At 44.2% G+C, this 17,520-nt stretch overlaps 1 protein-coding gene across 3 annotated transcripts in view; it reads left to right on the top strand.

Annotated features, from left to right (window-relative positions):
• The first annotated feature begins 2,075 nt into the window (after positions 1–2,075).
• CEP43 (centrosomal protein 43) overlaps positions 2,076–17,520 on the top strand; it is a 54,698-nt gene continuing 39,253 nt past the window's right edge. For all 3 annotated transcript variants that reach the window (XM_004368780.2, XM_023728518.1, XM_004368779.2), the window contains exons 1-5: positions 2,076–2,226; positions 4,046–4,099; positions 11,973–12,027; positions 12,408–12,496; positions 12,941–13,078. In XM_004368780.2, the coding sequence (XP_004368837.1) occupies positions 2,125–2,226; positions 4,046–4,099; positions 11,973–12,027; positions 12,408–12,496; positions 12,941–13,078 (438 nt within the window). In that variant the 5' untranslated portion in view covers positions 2,076–2,124. The remainder of the gene's footprint in view (positions 2,227–4,045; positions 4,100–11,972; positions 12,028–12,407; positions 12,497–12,940; positions 13,079–17,520) is intronic.

Raw genomic sequence — 17,520 nt, 5'->3', positions numbered from 1 at the left:
AGAAGATAAACTTTTATGGTTTTGAAAGATGCTGTTTACAGTTGATAAATCGAGAAACAGAAGAGTAAGTATTTTAAGTTACAGTGAAAAGACCCAGAGGAACTAAAATCAGAAACTGCTAGCTGTAGTTGTCTAGGGTATGCCACCACGTGGTGGGTGGGTTAGTAGGAAGGATGGGGGACACATTTACTTTCAATATTTTCCCGTTTTGTTTAGATTTTCAGCATTAGTATACATTGGTTTCATAACAAAACAAATCATAGTTTCATTGCAAAAAAATAACCTGTAGAACACTGTTAAATAGAATACTATGCAGTAGTTATAAAGAATGGAGTACAAGAGATATATATACATACATATATATATAACTCATTGCTGTGGAGTCGATTCTGACTCATAGCAACCCTACAGGACAGAGTAGAACTGACCCACAGTTTCCAAGGCTGTAAATCTTTAGGGAAGCTGACTGTGACATCTTTCTCCCACAGAGTGGCCGGTGGGTTTGAACCACTGACCTTTTGGTTAGCAGCCAAGTGCTTTAACCATTGTGCCACTAGGGTTCTTAGAATATATTATACATATATATTCCAAGAACGTTATGTTAGAAAAAATACATGTGCGTGTATGCAACGTTACTGTGCATGCGTGAACGTCGTCTGTAAAGACACCGCTTCAACAGAGGCTCCCAGTAGGGTCGGGCTATACAGAAAACCTCAACTGTTGCTTTTTTACTTTATACGACACTTGGCCCTCTGTATCCGCAGGTTTCACGTCTGCGGATCCAACCAACCACGGAGCCAAAATACTTGGGAAAAAAAAGACTTTTTTTCCCTCATTATTCCCCAAACAATATAACAATTATTTACATAACATTTACATTTAATTAGGTATTATAAGTAATTTACAGAGGATTTAAAGTATGGAGGAGGATGTACGTAGGTTACATGTAAATAGTATGCCATTTTATATAAGGGACTCCAGCATTTGCCGATTTCAGTATAGGGGATGCCCTGGAAACAATCCCCTGCAGAGAGAGAGAAGTATTTGTATCTCAAATTATAATCTACAGACCACCTGCATTAGAATCACATGGGCTACATGTAAAAAAGATGATTCCTAAGACCCATCCCAGACCCAAAATAAGAATCCCTGGGTGTGGAGTTCTAGAATCTGCATTTTTTTTTCTCACGTGCTTCCTAATGACTCCTACGTATACTAGTGTTTAAGTCCCACTGCCTGTCAGTAATTTTGGATTCGCTTTCCTTCCCAACATTTTATTGCAAAACCATTCAAACACACAGAAAAATGTAAACTATAATACAACAGTCTATTGAAAGTTATATATCCTCCAAGTACATGCGAGAACACATACATCCTTCTCGTTCTCTCCGTGTGTGTACACTACTTGCGTGTGTCTTTTCTTTCCTTGGCTGCACCGTTAGAAAGAGAGTGCAGACGTCACGGTACTTCCCCGAAGCCCTTCAGCCCAGCACGCGTCTTCTAAGAACGGCATGACTCTCCGTAACCACAGTGCAAAGGCACATCTAAAAACTGTACACATGCCCAAGCGAAAAAGGTTAGTAGTCGCACTTGTGAAGTTCATGCAGGAGAATCACAGGTACCGGAAAGCAAGACCGCACGTGAACGTGGGTGCTGGGTGTCGTCGATGCCGCCGTGGTCCTGCCAGGCCAGCACGCACACCGCAGCGTCCAGACCTCACCTGCCCAGGTGCCCGCCTCCCACGGGTGTGCGTACTCACCCCGCGCCCGAGGCCCCGCCCCTCCCGGGCGGCAAGCTCCGCAGGCCTGAGGCCACGCCCACTGCGTCTCCCCGTGGCGGCAGGCCCCGCCTCTCTAGGCCCCGGACTCCTCAAGTCCGAAGCCACGCCCCACAAACGAAGGCCCCGCTCCTCCGGGGCCACGCTCTTCGTAACCCAAGGCCCCGCCCCGAGGCCTGAGGCCCCGCCCCCTGCGTCTCACCTCTCTCCTAACACGTTACTCCGCCCACCACGTTTCCCCGCAGCGTCGAGCCCCGCCCACCGCGTCGCCCCGCCCCGCGGCCGTGTGGAATCTGCGGCGGCGGTCGGCCGTTAGCGCAGTTTGGCGGTTGTCTTGGAGAAGCAAGATGGCGGCCACGGCGACCGCGGTGGTGGCGGAGGAGGACACGGAGCTGCGGGACCTGTTGGTGCAGACGCTGGAGAATAGCGGGGTTCTCAACCGGATCAAGGTGCGGCGGGGCGGCCGCGGCGGTCGCGGCTGGCGGAGGGGAGCGGGCGTCACAAAGGGCCGCGGGCCGCGGCGAAGAGGCCGGCAGCGCGGGGAGCGTGTGTCGGACCGCGGGGCCTGGAGGACCGGCGCGATGCGGGGCCGGGTCCTCACCTCTGCCCACCCCTGCGTCCCCGGGACTGGCAGGTCGGGCCGTTTCCCGCGCCGGGGCCGGGCTCGCCGCGGTTTGGTGGGACCCCCGACTCCTGTGACCTGTGTCTGCGGGTAATAAAAGCGCGAGATGCAGTGTTATTCTTCAGGACAGCCTCCGCTTTGGTCAGGGGCTGCAGCCTGGGAGACAGTCAGGAAACGTAAGGTCTGCGCAGGCTGCGCTGTCAGGGAGACCTCGGACCAGTCAGCCTCCCTGGACCTTCCTCTCCACGGGACTAGGCAGCTGTATGGTGGCCACCAGTGGGTTCGAGGGAGTTCAGTAGCAAACCCTCTACACGTCCATCCCGGGTGGCGCAAATGGTTCCGCAGCCTACTGCTGGGATAAGCTCTAGACTACTAGCCACAGAGTTGGTGGTTCAAACTCGCCCAGAGCCTTCTCGGAAGACAGGCCTGGCGATTGGCTTCCTAAATGGAGCATTGCCTTGCACACCTGGGGTCGCCATGAGTCGGCATCGGTTCCACAGAAAACTAACAAGTAGTAAACACTCTTTCTAGACACCCACTCTTGACTGTCGGGCCGAGCTGCTGGAGGTGGAGGTACGACAGCGAGTGAGACTCTCAAGCTTGTTTTAGTAAAGCTGTTTTGGCTAGTTCCCTGTACGTTATTTCTCAGAGTTTTTGGGTGTTAGAAAAAAAAAAAAACTTGCCCGGGAGTAGACTCCAACTCATGGTGACTCCGTGTGTGTCAGAGTAGAACTAGATCCATAGAGTTTTCAATGGCTCGATTTTCAGTAGTAGATCACCAGGCCTTTCTTCCCGGGCACTTTTGGATCGCCTGGAACCTCCAACCTTTTGGTAGTAGACCAGTGCGTAAACAGTTTGCAGCACCCAGGGACTCATTTGAACCCTAACCACTCATTAATTGAGGGGAAAGGAGGGTATTTAATCAAAACAATGGTCACTGTCCAGTTGATACCCACTCAGCATCTCTATAAGACAAGGTACAACTGCCCCACAGGGTTTCCAAGGCTGGAATCTTTGCGGAAGCAGACTGCTGCATCTTTGTCCTGTGGGGCAATTGGCGGGTTTGAGCCACCAACCTTTCGGTTAGCAGCCGAGCATTTTAACCACTGCACCACCAGGGTTCCTTTAAACAGTGATTACTAAAATAAAATTACAAGGAGAAGAAATAGGCTCGTGGAGAAATGAGGAGCTTACAGTAACTCTTCAAGACGTCGGTATGACTTTCTGACCTCTCGTCGGCCTTTTCCCAGTGAGCATTACTGTCTTGCTAGTTTTTCTTTCTTCAGTTAGGTGCTGTGAACGGTGCCTGTGGAACTTAGTGTTGGGGTCACGCCCACATTGTGAATTGCTTCTTCATCAGCTCCTTAATAAATAACCCGTGACCCGGTGCCCTTGAGTCAATTCCCACTCATAGCGGCCCTAGGACACAAAAGAACTGGCTCAAAGAGTTTCCAAAGAGGACCGGTGGATTCCAACTGCTGACCTTTTGGTTAGCAGTCGTAGCTCTTAATCACTGCACCGCCAGGGTTTCCCCCTTAATAGATAGACACAAAATATCTATCAGGAGTAGGAAAAACCCAGTGTGTGCTTCTTGTAATGAAAATTGCCTTGAAATGATTGTTCTATTTTGTCTTATTTTTTTTAAGGCTGAACTCCGAGCAGCTGTGTTTCTAGCACTAGAGGAGCAAGAAAAAGTAGAGGTATGAACTTTAGAAATTTTAATATCACTGTATCGATTAACATTTGACTCATAATTTGTGGTTAGTGGTTATAGTCGTGTATAGTCAAGGATAAAGGAGCCCTGGTGGTGCAGTGGTTAAGCACTCGGCTGCTAATGAGGTCAGCGGCTCAAACCCACCAGCCGCTCCGCAGGGGAGAGATGTGGCAGTCTGCTTTCATAAAGATTTACAGCCTTAGAAGCTCTGTGGGTCAGTTCTCCTCTGTCCTGTAGGGTCTCTATGAGCCAGAATTCACTTGACAGCAGTGGCTTTTGGTTTATAGTCAAGGACAGTTTTGAACTGTTAAGATTGTTGTTGTTAGCTGCTGTTGAGTTGGCTCTAACTCATGGGAATCCAGTGTATAACAACAGAGTGTTCCCTGGCCCTGCACCATCTTCACCATCCTTAGCATGTTTGCTTCTAGTCGGCCAGTATTCTGTTCCGATTCATAGGGTTTTCACTGGCTGAGTTTTGGAAGTAGATCACTAGGTGTTTTTTCCTAGTGTGTCTTAGTCTGGAAGCTCAACTGAAACCTGTCCACCATAAGTGACCCTGCTGGTATTTGAAGTACTGGTAGCATAGCTTCTAGCATCAGAACAACACACAAGCCACTATAGTATGACAAATCGGCAGACAGGTGATGGTAAAGAATTACATTTTTTTATTTTGGGAGAGAGCCAAAATCATTCCTTTTTTGTATATATTTTAGAACTTTACTGTTAAGAATGTTAAGCTACAACAGTAACTCTGAGACTAATATTAAGTCTTAAGTGTGATAATTCCCTTTCCTAGAGGAAATCTGAAACACACGGCCATTGGACTTATTTGGAGAAATGGTTCCATTGTCAGTGATATACTTTGCTGCAGGACTCTTCAGAAGTTTTAGTATGCTCATATGCATTGTGAATTCTGATGGGGAGGAAGTATATAGGATCCAACTTTTCCTCAACTTACCTGACTACCCAATTATTTTAAAATCATGCTGATCTTTCTTCGTGTCAAAAGTCTAGTCACTTCTCTGGGTTCAAGTATATAATTAAGGTTTTTTTGTTCACTCCCAAGTTTTGCAACCGTCCTTAGTAAATATCCTGGATCTTTTTGTCAACAAGAATCAGTCCATGTCAAAGTCTTAAAGGCTTTCTCTATGACAAATCAGTCTCTATCCTCGTCGAGTCTTTAGACCTATACACCCACTCGTGATCCCATCCGACCCCCCCATCCTTTGCTCTCTCTTGTGTTTCCAGGCACCAGTCTTCTCTTGGCTGCCTTTCATTCTTTACTCATCTGGACCCCATGACCTATGCCCTCCAAAACTTTAACTCCCTTGCTTTCCAGCCATATTTGGTCTAAAAAACATTTAGTTGTTGCTGTTGTTAGATGCTATCGATTTGGTTCTGACTCGTAGCATCCCTGTGTACAGCAGAACAAAACACCGCCAGGTCCTGTGCCATCCTCACAATTGTTGCTGTGTTTGAGCCCATTGTTGCAGCCACTGTGTCAGTCCATTTTGTTGAGAGTCTTTCTCCTTTTTCGAAGACCCTCTAATTTACCAACCATGATGTCCTTCTCCAGGGACTGGTCCCTCCCGATAACTTGTCCAAAGCTGGCGAGGCAGTCTCTCCATACTCGCTTCTAAGGAGCATTCTGGCTATATTTTTCCAAGACAGATTTGTTCATTCTTCTGGCAGTCCATGGTATGTTCAATATTCTTCGCCAACATCGTAATTCAAAGGCATTGATTCTTCTTCAGTCTTCCTTATTCATCGTCCAGCTTTCGCATGCATATGAGGCAATTGAAAACACCATGGCTTGGGTCAGGTGCACCTTAGTCTTCAAGGTGACATCTTTGCTTTTTAACACTTTAAAGAGGTCTTTTGCAGTGCATTTGCCCAATGCAGTGTGTCTTTTGATTTCTTGGCTGCTGCTTCATGGGTGTTGATTGTGGATCCAAGTAAAATGAAATCCTTGACAACTTCATTATTTTCTTCATTTATCATGATGTTGCTTATTGGTCCAGTTGTGAGGATTTTTGTTTTCTTTATGTTGAGGTGTAATCCATACTGAAGGCTGTAGTCGTTGATCTTCATCAGTAAGTGCTTCAAGTCCTCTTCACTTTCAGCAAGCAAGGTTGTGTCATCTGCTTATCGCGGGTTGTTACAGTATCTTCCTCTAATCCTGATGTCGCTTCAGCTTGAACTTGCTTGTGGGCAGTTGATGGTCTGTTCAACGGTCATCTCCTGACCGATGAGACTGTGCTGCTCTGTTGTTTTTTTCCACAGATGTAGATGCTTTGATTCTTGCATATTCTATCCACCGAGGTCCACATGTATAGTTGCTTTTTATGTTGTTTGAAAAAGATACTTGCAGTGAGTAAGTCAGTTCTGTTATGTGATCTCTGGTGTCATTTCTATCACCAAGGCCATATTTTCCAACCACTGATCCTTCTTCTTTGTTTCAGTCTCTTGTGTTCCAATCACCAGTAATTATTGATGTGTCTGGATTGTGTGTTTGATCAATTTCAGACTGCAGAATTGGTAAAAATCTTCAATTTCTTCATGTTTGGCCTGAGCGGTTGGTGCGTAAACTTAAATAATAGTTGTATTAATTGGTCTTCCTTGTAGGCGTATGGATATTATCCTATCACTGACAGCATTGTACTTCAGGATAGATCTTGAAATGTTCTTTCTGATGATGAGTGCAATGCCATTCCTCTTCAAGTTGTCATTCCCGGCATAGAAAACCATATGACTATCCAACTCAAAAGAGCCAATACCAGTCCATTTCAGCTGACTAATGACTAGGATACCTATCTTTATATGTTCCAGTTCATATATGAGGAGCCCTGGTGGAGCAGTGGTTAAGAGCTATGACTGCTGACCAAAAGGTCGGCAATTCAAATCCACCAGCTGCTCCTTGGAAACTCTGTAGGGCAGTTCTACTCTGTCCTGTAGGGTTGCTATAAGTTGGAATTGACTCAGTGGCAATGAGTTTAATGCTAGGTTATCGATCTTTATGTGTTCCATTTCATTTTTGACTTCCAATTTTCCTAGATTCATACTTAGTACATTCCATGTTTAGAATCTTCGAGGATGTTTTGCAGCTGTTTCTTCTCATTTTGAGTCATGCAGCATCATCAAATGAAGGTCCCGAAAGCTTGACTCCATCCATGCCATTAAGATCGACTCTGAGGAGGCAACTCTTCCTCAGTTGCATTTTGAGTGCCTCCCCACCTGAGGGGCTCATCTTTTGGCATGCTATCAGTGAAAATAAGGTTTTCACTGGCCAGTTTTTTTAGAAGTAGATCGCCAGGTCCTTCTTCCTAGTCTGTCTTGGTCTTGAAGCTCTACTGAAACCTGTCCACCATGAGTGACCCTGTTGGTATTTGAAAGACTGGTAACATAGCTTCTAGCATCACAGCAACACACAAGCCATCACAGTATGACAAACTGACAGACGAGTGGTGGGGGGAGAAAAAAACTTCAATGGTGATTTAATCAGTAAACTAGCTTCTTCCTCGGTGTGTGATGCTGCTAGAGAAAAGTCACTGAGTCCTGACACCTCAGCTAGGTCCTGAGCAGGGCCCAGCAGCTCTTCTTTTTACTCAGCACCTCCCACTGCAGCTTCACTCCAGCCTTCTGCTTCACTCTCAACAGATGGTCTTGTCTCTCCCTTCACAGAGAAGTTAGAAACCGTCAGATCCTAACGTTTTTCTCTCCCACTCCCAGTCTACCACTCCCCTCAGAAAAAGCTTAGCTGCGGCTGCGTTTACCTGCACCTCTTTCCTTCCTCCCTTAGTAGAAGGGCATCTGTCTGGTCTAAGAATAACCTTTCATCTGGGTTTTCCCTTTCATAGTTTCTAAATCTCCTGAATAACCTGCCGTCAGTCATTTGTAGTGTCTCCCTTTCTGTTGGCACTTCCCTGTGGCATGAAAGCGTGACTAAATTTTCTTTTAAAGAGAAAACTCTTCGCTCACGTTCTCTCAGCAGCGCTGTTTGTTTCCTCCTGGTCAAGGTTTTAAAGAGTGTGTGTGTCTTATACCATTTCTTATGCTTCAGGCACCTCTTTATCCATTAAAATCTTACATCTCTACTGCTACACCTATGCAGTTTCTCTTGCTGTGGTCAAGAAGAATCTCCAAATTAAGTATATTTTAGTTCTCACCTATCACACCTCGTTTTTGTGGCATTTGACTTTAATTCCTTCTTGAAAACTTGCCTTGACCTCCGGGGCCCCTTTTTGTTCTGTTTTTCTGTTTTTGTTTTGACTGCTCTTTAGTTTCTCTAGCATGATCTTTTTCCTCTGTACCTCACCGAAATCGTTGGTGCGGTCTCCCATGAGTTCTGGTCACAGTTTTATCCTGCTTTCTCTCCCTGGATGACCTGAAGCAAACCAGTAACTTCAGCCCTATATGTCTAGTCCTGATCCCTTACCTGAGCTTAGATGAGTTTCTCAGACTGCCCACTAGACTGATCTTACTTACAGTAACTTCATTCTACGCAGTACCCAGGCAAGAAATCGGAGGCTTTCTTCGTCAGCTCGCCCTGTCAGTTCTGCGTCTGAAATGCCTGATCCCCGCTCCCCGCTTTGTCCACGCGTGCTTAGTTCCTCTCCAGTCTCCTTCTCGGGTGTCCCACCATCCTCCTGAAATCCCTTCTCCACACTGGCCCCATATGGGCTGTTTATAATTCACAGCTGATCTTGGCCCTCCATTTTCTTTAAATATTTCTGTTGATTCAGTGTCATAGAGTTTCATAGACCAGCCTTCCTAGGGTCTTTCCCCTCATCCTTTTTGTTTGTCTGTTTTTAAAAACAGCTTAATTCGGATGTAATTGACCTACAGTAAACTGGACAAATCCGAAATGTACAGTTTGTTAAATTTTAACATAGGTATGCAACTATGAGATGATAACCACATTCCAGATAGTGAGCATAACTGTGGCCCTCAAAAGTTTGCCCTTTGTGGGCCCCAGGCAACCCTGGCATTTTTAAGAGCTAAACAAATCACATCATACAGTGTATACTCTTTTTTTGGGTCTGGCTTCTTTTGTTCAGTAAAGTGTATTTGAAATTCATTCACATTGAAGTGTGTATTAGTAGTTCATTCCATTTTATCCTTGAGTGGAATTCCATTGTATGGCTACACCACGATTTGTTTAGCCATTCACGTGTTGATGGACATTTGAGTTGTTTCCAGTTTTTTACCGTTACAAACAAAGCTGCTCCGAACATTCATTTGGATCTGTGCTTTCTGTTCTCTTGGGACAGAGAAACACCTAGATGTAGAATGGCTGGATCACATAGTAGGTATATTTTTAACTTTTTAAGGAACTGCCAAGCTGCTTTTCCAAGTGGTTGTACCATTTCGCATACCCCTCAGCAGCGGGTGAGGGTTCCGATTCCTCCACACCCTTGCCAGCATTTGGTAGGTCAGATGTGTGTGGTGGTATCTCATTATGGATTTAATTTACGTTTCCCTAATGATTAACGAGGAGCCCTGCTGGCGCAGTGGTTAAGACCTTGGCTGCGAACCAAAAGGTTGGCAGTTCGAATCCACCAGCTGCTCCTCGGAAACCCTAGGGGGGCAGTTCTGTTCTGTCCTGTAGGGTGGCTGTGAGTCGGAATCGACTTAGCAGCAACAGGTAATGATCAACAAAGGAGCCCTGGTAGTGCAGTGGTTAAGCGCTCAGCTGCTAATGGAAAGGTCAGTGGTTCGAACCCACCAGCTGCTCCACGGAAGAAAGACATGGCAGTCTGCTTCCATAAAGATTACAGCCTTGGAAACCCTACGGAGCAGTTCTACCCTGTCCTATAGGGTCACTATGAGTCGGAATCGACTTGACAGCAATGGGTTAATGATTAGCGATACTGAATGTCTTTTCATTTGCTTATTTATATGTTTTATTTTGGGAAATATCTATTCAAATGTTTTGCCCGTTTGTTAATTGATTTTTTTGTCTTATATTGTTGAGTTCTGAGAGGTCTTTATATATTCTGGATATACAAATTCTTAACCAGATAAATGCTTTGCAGATGTTTTCTACCAGTCTGTGGCTTGTCTTTTCATCCTCTTCAGAGGGTCTTTAGAAGAGCAGAAGTTTTTAATTTGATTTTTTTCTTCTATGGATTGTGCTTTTGGTGTTATACGTAAGAAATCTTTGCCCAACGTAAGGTCATGATAACTTTCTTCTACATTTTCTTGATGTGTTATAGTTTTAGATATTACCTTTGGTACAAGTTATGGATTAAAGTTCATTTTTTTTACATATGGATATCTAATTGTTCCAGCACCGTTTGTTGAAAAGACTACTCCTGTATCTGCTGAATTGCCGTAGATGTGCAGGGCTATTTCTGTACTCTTATTCGTCCCATTGATCTATGTGTCCGTCTTTAGTCCACTCCCACACTGTCATAATTGCTATAGCTTTGTGATAAGTTTTGAAATCACTTCACATTAGCTGTCCAGCTTTGTTTCCTCTGTAAGTTAGCTGTGGCTGTCGGGGCCATTTACGTGAATGAGATATGTTTATCCATTTACTTAGGAGTAAATCGGACCAAAGATGTGTAGGACCTTTAACTGCAAAGTACAAAACATTGCTGAGGGAAATGGAGAGAGACACCTTTTCAGGAGCTCTGGTGGCACAGTGGTTAAATGCTAGGTTGCAAACCAAAAGGTTGGCCATTCAAACCCACCAACCACTCCACACGAGAAAGATGTGGGAGTCTGTTTCCATAAAGATCACAGTCTTGGAAACCCTGTGGAGCAGTTCTACTCTGTCCTGTAGGGTTCCTATGAGTTGGAATCTACCCAACGGCAACGGGGTTTTTGGTTTACCTTGTTCATGGGTCACAAGACTAAATGAGTATTTTAAGATGTCAGTTCTCCCCCACATTAATCTACAGCAGGCTATTTTTGTGGAAATTTACAAACTGATTCTAAAAGATGTGTGGAAATGCAGAGGAGCTAGAGTAGCCAGAACAACTCTCCAAGTCAGCAGTGAGAAGACAAACAACACAGTGAACCTTACCAGCACTCTGCACTTGCTTCCTTCCAGTGTAATCCCCTCCTTGCCCCTTAAGAGAGAATCACCACTGTCTGACTTTTAGGGTAACCTCAGAAGAGTCAGCCTGATAGAAATGCAGGATGTGCAGATCCATATGAGCGATCCACATTGTCTGTACTACCTGTGTTCTGAGCAGTTATGGCTGGAAGTTTAGATCTGAAACATTCGTGAGGATGCCTGTGCACTGCACTTAAAATTCATGTGATCTGCTTCAGGAAACTTACCATATGCTGCCTACTTAGCCCCATTCTCAGCAGTAATCACAGATTTGATGTGCTAGAAATATTTTTTTCTTATATTTGTTCAGATGTATGATTGCAAAAGTATATAAATTGGCCTTTGCGCCACAGTCATCTCACATAGCACTGATAAGCTGGGACTTGCAAGTGTGTGATCAGAGTTCTATTCCTAGTGAGCAAGTGTGCTGTAACTGGTAGATAAATCGTTAGATAACAGTATCAAATTTCATAGACTTGAAATAAGCAAGTTTTATAGAAGTTTCATTTCATGCAAAGGGGCATTTGAAGATCTGACTTCTAAAGCAATTAATAATCAATTTATAAAACATTTAGAAATCAAATATAAATACATATCTTCATGTATGGTTTTGTTGTGTTAATTTTGAAAAATTATTAAATAGCATGAAACGAAGCGATAGTTGTGGAATGGTTTTAACCATAATTTTATGAATGATAGTGTATTACACTTTTTGTCTTAAAAGTGAACTTAATCTACATTTTGTAGTTGTTTTTAGGATAAATACGTGACACTTAAAATTTTTGTTTTTTAACAGAACAAAACTCCTTTAGTCAACGAGAGCCTGAAGAGGTTTTTGAATACAAAAGAAGGTAAGATGTTCCACTGGGTTTTGTTTATCTGTCTTTGAATTTTCAAATCTTGACACAATTTGGGAGAAATCAGGATGTCTACAGTACTTTTTTTGATGTCTACAATACTTTTTACTATATAAAGCAGAACACTGTTATTCATTTATAAAATGTGACATTGTCTTACTAATAGATAGTTGCAGACTGATGATCTTAATGAAAAAATGGGGAAATAGGCAGTTTCATTATTTAATCATATTCAAAGAGATGAAATTTGTTATTTAAAAAATTTAGAATTCTGTTTCATTAACTTCGTTTATCTTATTTCACAATGTTCACGGAAGGACTTTGAAAGTTCTTAAAGGTTTGCTTACCCACGTTCTTTTTCTTGATTTTTACAGGTCGATTAGTGGCTAGTCTTGTTGCAGAATTTCTTCAGTTTTTCAACCTTGACTTTACCTTGGCTGTTTTTCAACCTGAAAGTAGCACAGTAAGAATAATAATCTCTACGTCTGTCCTGTGAAACCTGCTTTGGTACAAATACATTATTTGTTTATAAGCTGCAAGTTAGCAGAGCTTGACAGCTTACAGTTTCTTGCATATCGATGGTTTTTTAGAGTTTTTGAGCCAGCAGAGCTGTCAGGTAGCTGGCCGCAGTGTGGCTGCTTCGTATCCCTCAGAAGTTTGCCGAGACAGGAGTGTTTTATCATAGAGTTTATTTCGTTAGGATGTTAGCGTGCAACTGTTAGTGGAAAGTGAATGTGCAGGTTCTGCAAAAGAAATATGTATAACCTTTAAAAATGAACATTTTATCCATCAGGAAGTCAGGCTCTTTGAGTTCAGGGACATCATTGAGCTCTAAAAATATTTTTATTTAACCTCTAAAATTATTTTCTGCTACATTTTGTGGGCTTATATCTTATTCCTTCCCTAGCTCCAAGGTCTTGAAGGTCGAGAGAATTTAGCCCGAGATTTAGGTATTATTGAAGCAGAAGGTACTGTGAGTGGACCCCTGTTATTAGAAGTGATTAGACGCTGTCAACAGAAAGAAAAAGGGCCAGCCAGTGGGGAGGTAAGTATAATCATCTCTTACTTGTTCTCTTTCTGTTTTAATTATCGGCCGCTTAGTTTAGCCATGCAGATTAGTACAAGGTTTAAATAACCTTTAGCTTGAAAACAAAATGAATTATACTCGGATTCTGTACATGGAAATTGTTAGGAAAATTGGAAATGTGATATCTCTGACGCTGCTGCTTCAGCTGTTCTGGTTGTTGATACAGTGTTGGGTTCAGGAGCCAGACGGTCTGGGAACAAATCAGCTTCAACACTTCCTAGCTGACATGGAGTCATTACTTACCTCTCAGTTTCCTCATTTGTAAAACAGAGATAACAAGATCCATCTCCTGTGCTTGTGAGGCTTATATGCACGAGATTCTCGGGTGGTGCAAACAGTTTACATGCTTGGCCTCTAACCAAAAGATTGATGGTTCATGTGCACCCAGAGTTGCCTCAGAAGAAAGGCCTGCCAGTCTACTTCTGAAAAATCAGCCACTGGAAACTGTACGGAGCACAGTTCTACTCGGATACACGTGGGGTCGCCATGAGTCGGAGTCAGATCGGTGGCGGTGGTGGTGGTGGTGGTCCAAGTAAAATGCTAAGGAGAGCGCTTGGCATAGAAAACACTCAACAGATTGTCAGTTATCTTTATTGTTGGGTTACGTAAGAAGATGTGTAATATTTTATATGCTAACTGTATATATAATAATGGTTAATTTGTAGGCTAGTTAGTTTTTTGAACTGGAAGGTATTTTTAAAACTAAGTTAAAACTTAACTTGATTTCACTTAGTTTCTAAATATTTTCAAACTTCCACTTTTTGATTGGCAGTTTTTCTTCCTCTTATTGTTTCTTTTTAGAGATCCTGCTAAGGAGATTAATGGTCTGGTCTCTATTTAGGCACATTAGCTTTCCCTGCAGATACTCTGTCTCATAGACAACAGCTGTGAGGGTGGAGATGTCTGGTAAATGTGTAGTTTTAGTGATAGATATTTATAGATAAAAGGTGGAGGGCTACGGGCCACTCACTTACTTCAGTTGGAGTTTCAGAGTGTATCTCCTGTCAGGGCAGAATCTTTGGAAATCAGTAAAGCTTGCCTGAATACCTATTGCATGGAAGGCACAGTAAACAGATTCTGTGGGAAATACAAGCTATAAAATAAAACATAAGGAAGTTCAGTGGTGTTAAGAGCTTAGAGCTCTTCAGGATGAGGCGATGCTCACAGAGTGTAATTAACATTTCAGGAATGGCTTGAGGTTGTAGAGGGAAGGTCATGTGATGCATGATTCTCTGCACACAGCTCCTAAGTAATCATTTTAGTTAAGAGGGAGCAGTGATTGTTTCACGCTAACATTTTGTTAACCTTTGCTGTGACATGCAAGACTAGGGTGTCAGCGGTGGTGAGGATTGGGAAGGACGTGCCAAGGAGACAGGGCAGTGAGTGTGGACGCCGGCCGCACGGCCAGGTCTGTGGACAATGACTAGCTCAGCCTGCCTGGAGTTCTCACCTCAGTGCCCCCGTGTTTCCACTCCATTCCTTCTTGCGTTTGTTCGCTCATCACTTATTTCCTGAGTTTTTGTTGTGCGCTTACTACAGGATGGCAAGGTGCTAGGCCCTGGGGAGTGAAAAAACAAGGAAAAGGCGCCTGCTGTCTCCTGGGGCCGCGGTAGGGGGTAGTGACACCCTGCTAGCCCGAGCCTCTGCTGGCTTCTGTGCCGCTGGCCTCCGTTCCTCGCCCGTTGCCTGCCTTGCGTTTCCTTGTCACCTCTTCACAGTAGGGATTGCCCCCGTGCAGGCTTCTTCCTTAACAGTGGAGCCAGGTTCGGCTCCCAGCTCTGCCTAGCTGTGCAACCCTCTGTGAGTTACTTAGCTTCCCTGTACGTGAGTTTCCGCGTCTGTAAAAGGGAGATCATTACAGTCTCCACCTCAGGGTTGGAATGAGGGCTAACTGAAGGGATCCGTGTGTATAAAACTCTTAGAACACTGCTGGACAGGTAGTAATATTGTATAACTATTTGCCATTGTAATTATTCCTATTTCTTGTTTTTCTTGTTATCATATGGATGACTCTGGAAGTCTCCCTAAGTCCAGCTTAGCCCTTTCACGTATTTCTACACCAGAATTTCCAGTTCTTCACAAAATACACTCACCTGGTTATCCCGCTAGCGCATTTAAATCATATGTGGAAAAAAAAAACTGTCGTTATGATCTTCATTTCTACTGAAGTGAAGCCACACAAGACAAAAATAAATCTACCCAAAGACCCAGTTCCGGTTCTTCTTCCTCACTTCTCTGTTCTGACTCTCTTACTGTGACTGCTTGGTTTCAGCCTGAGGCATCGCCTCGGCACTGGACGGAGTCAGCCAGTCTGTGGGTGAGGACTCAGGCTCTCCTGGGCCCAGGTGCTCTGGCCTCGGGTTGTAGAAGCACTAACTACTGTTCTCTGCTAGACCCAGTGAAAGCTCTCCTGGGTAGCTGGTTTGGTTTGAAAACGAACTAAGTAAACATATTACTCAGTATCCCACTCTGACTGTACCCCAAGCACCCCGTCCGTTTGCCCTGTTTCGGAGGTGTGAGTTGTCTGCATGAACCCAGCCTGCGGTTTTCTGTATCTTCTAAGGGTCATTGTTTTACTCCCCCGAGTTAAGTAGTGAGGAGCACACGTTTCTGCTTTGGCCTTTCCATCCTTTACTGGGGCTTTACTCTACAGCTTTGAGAGGAAATCTCTCACCAACAGTGAGGTTAAAAAACACACGGATTGTTTTTATTGACCTTCTTTTGACCTCTGTTTCTCTGGAAGAAAACGAGCCGTGGATCGAGACCAGTGAGCTCTTAGCCAGCTGCGTTTTAAAACCACCTCAAGAGTCAGGTTGCTGTGCCCTCCACAGGTCACTGTGACTGTGGATGGTTACGGTGAGTGTCCCCCGCCCGTGATAAGTGTTCTGAGCTCCTTGGTGAGGCCCGTTCGTCTCCAGCGGCCCCGTTACCAGCCGGCCCTGCTCTGGTCTGCAGTGGCGTAGCTGGCATGTGTCTTTGAGATGATACAGCTTCCCCGTCTTTTCAGTTCTGCGTGACTGTTGATGAATTAATGTTAAAACTCAGCTGTCGGTCTCTTCCTTCCACTGTTGAATTGCAGTGTCTGTGTGACTGCAGTTACCAGTGGTTTCCACATTGCTCCTCCGTGCTTTGAAGAGCTTGCATCGTTGACACCAACTGACCTTTCTGGCCTTATGGCCTTACTGTTGATGTGGAACCTTGGAATTAATCCAAACTGAATTTATTCCTTGAAAGTGGCTTTTGCTTTCTTGGATCTTTTTTTTTTTTCATTTTCTGACCTTATTCTCTGCCTGAAATGGTCCATCTTCCCCCTTTGCCAGCTGGAAAATTTATCATTGGTTTCTTTCAGCAGCTGTGACTTTTTGTGATGTTTTCTCTTGTTCTTTTCTCTCTTTACTACGTTCACATGTCCTCTGCTTAGTTGTCATAGTTATCTGCACGTGTCTGTGCCCTACTGCTAAATTATGAGCTCACTGAGGACAAGGGCTGTGTGTTTCTTTTGTGTCTCTTGGAATGTCTAGCACACAGTGATTTCTTAGAGAATTTGCATGAAATTTGGAGAAGTTAGAAAACTAGAAAAAGTGAAACTCCCGAGGCAAATCTAGACAAGACGGTAGAGGAAGAATGGCAACAAAGGGACAGACAAAACCAAAACAAACCATCAAGTCAGCTCGGGCTGGCGGTGACCCGTGTGTCTCCGAGCAGAACTGTGCTTCCTAGGGTTTTCAATGGCTGTGAGCTTTTGGAAGTAGACTGCCGGGCCTTTCTTCTGACGTACCCCCGGTAGATTCAACACCAGCCTTTTGGTTAGTAGCCAAGTGTGTAGCCATTAGCATCACCCAGGGACTCCCGTGGACAGATAAAGATTGCATTAGAAAGGAGTAATCAACAAGACTCGGTAAACTAATATTTTGGCACAGGGGCAGGGTATTAGAGGGCAGTGGGAAAAAGAAAAGCTTTCCAAGGTGAGATTTAGGATTTCAGCCCGGGAGAAGACATTGTTATTAACAGACATAGTGGGACTCAGGATGGGTAGAGAGTATAAGCTGTGAAGACCAGCACCTCTTCTTCTTTACAAAGTTTTCTTTACAAAGTTGTAGTTGTTGAGAGGAGTTTTGTAACAAAACAGCTAGTAGCTAATATACCCGGAGTGCATGAACTTTAGGAAGTGATTTTCATTCAAGGAACATTTTCAAAAACTTCCTTCTTTACGTTTAGAAGCATAGCACCTAGATGACGGGGTGCAGTGACAGATACACGGGACTGCTAGAGAAGCCGGGACAAGAGAGTGCAGTGACAGATACACGCGACTGCTAGAGAAGCCGGGACAAGAGAGTGCAGTGACAGATACACGGGACTGCTAGAGAAGCCGGGACGGAGAGAGTGCAGTGACGGGTACA

This window comes from Trichechus manatus, unplaced genomic scaffold (assembly GCF_000243295.1).
Source record: "Trichechus manatus latirostris isolate Lorelei unplaced genomic scaffold, TriManLat1.0 scaffold00002, whole genome shotgun sequence".
Lineage (NCBI taxonomy): Eukaryota > Metazoa > Chordata > Mammalia > Sirenia > Trichechidae > Trichechus > Trichechus manatus.
Note: the sequence above shows the minus strand (reverse complement) of the source record. Positions and strands in the feature narration are given on the sequence as shown.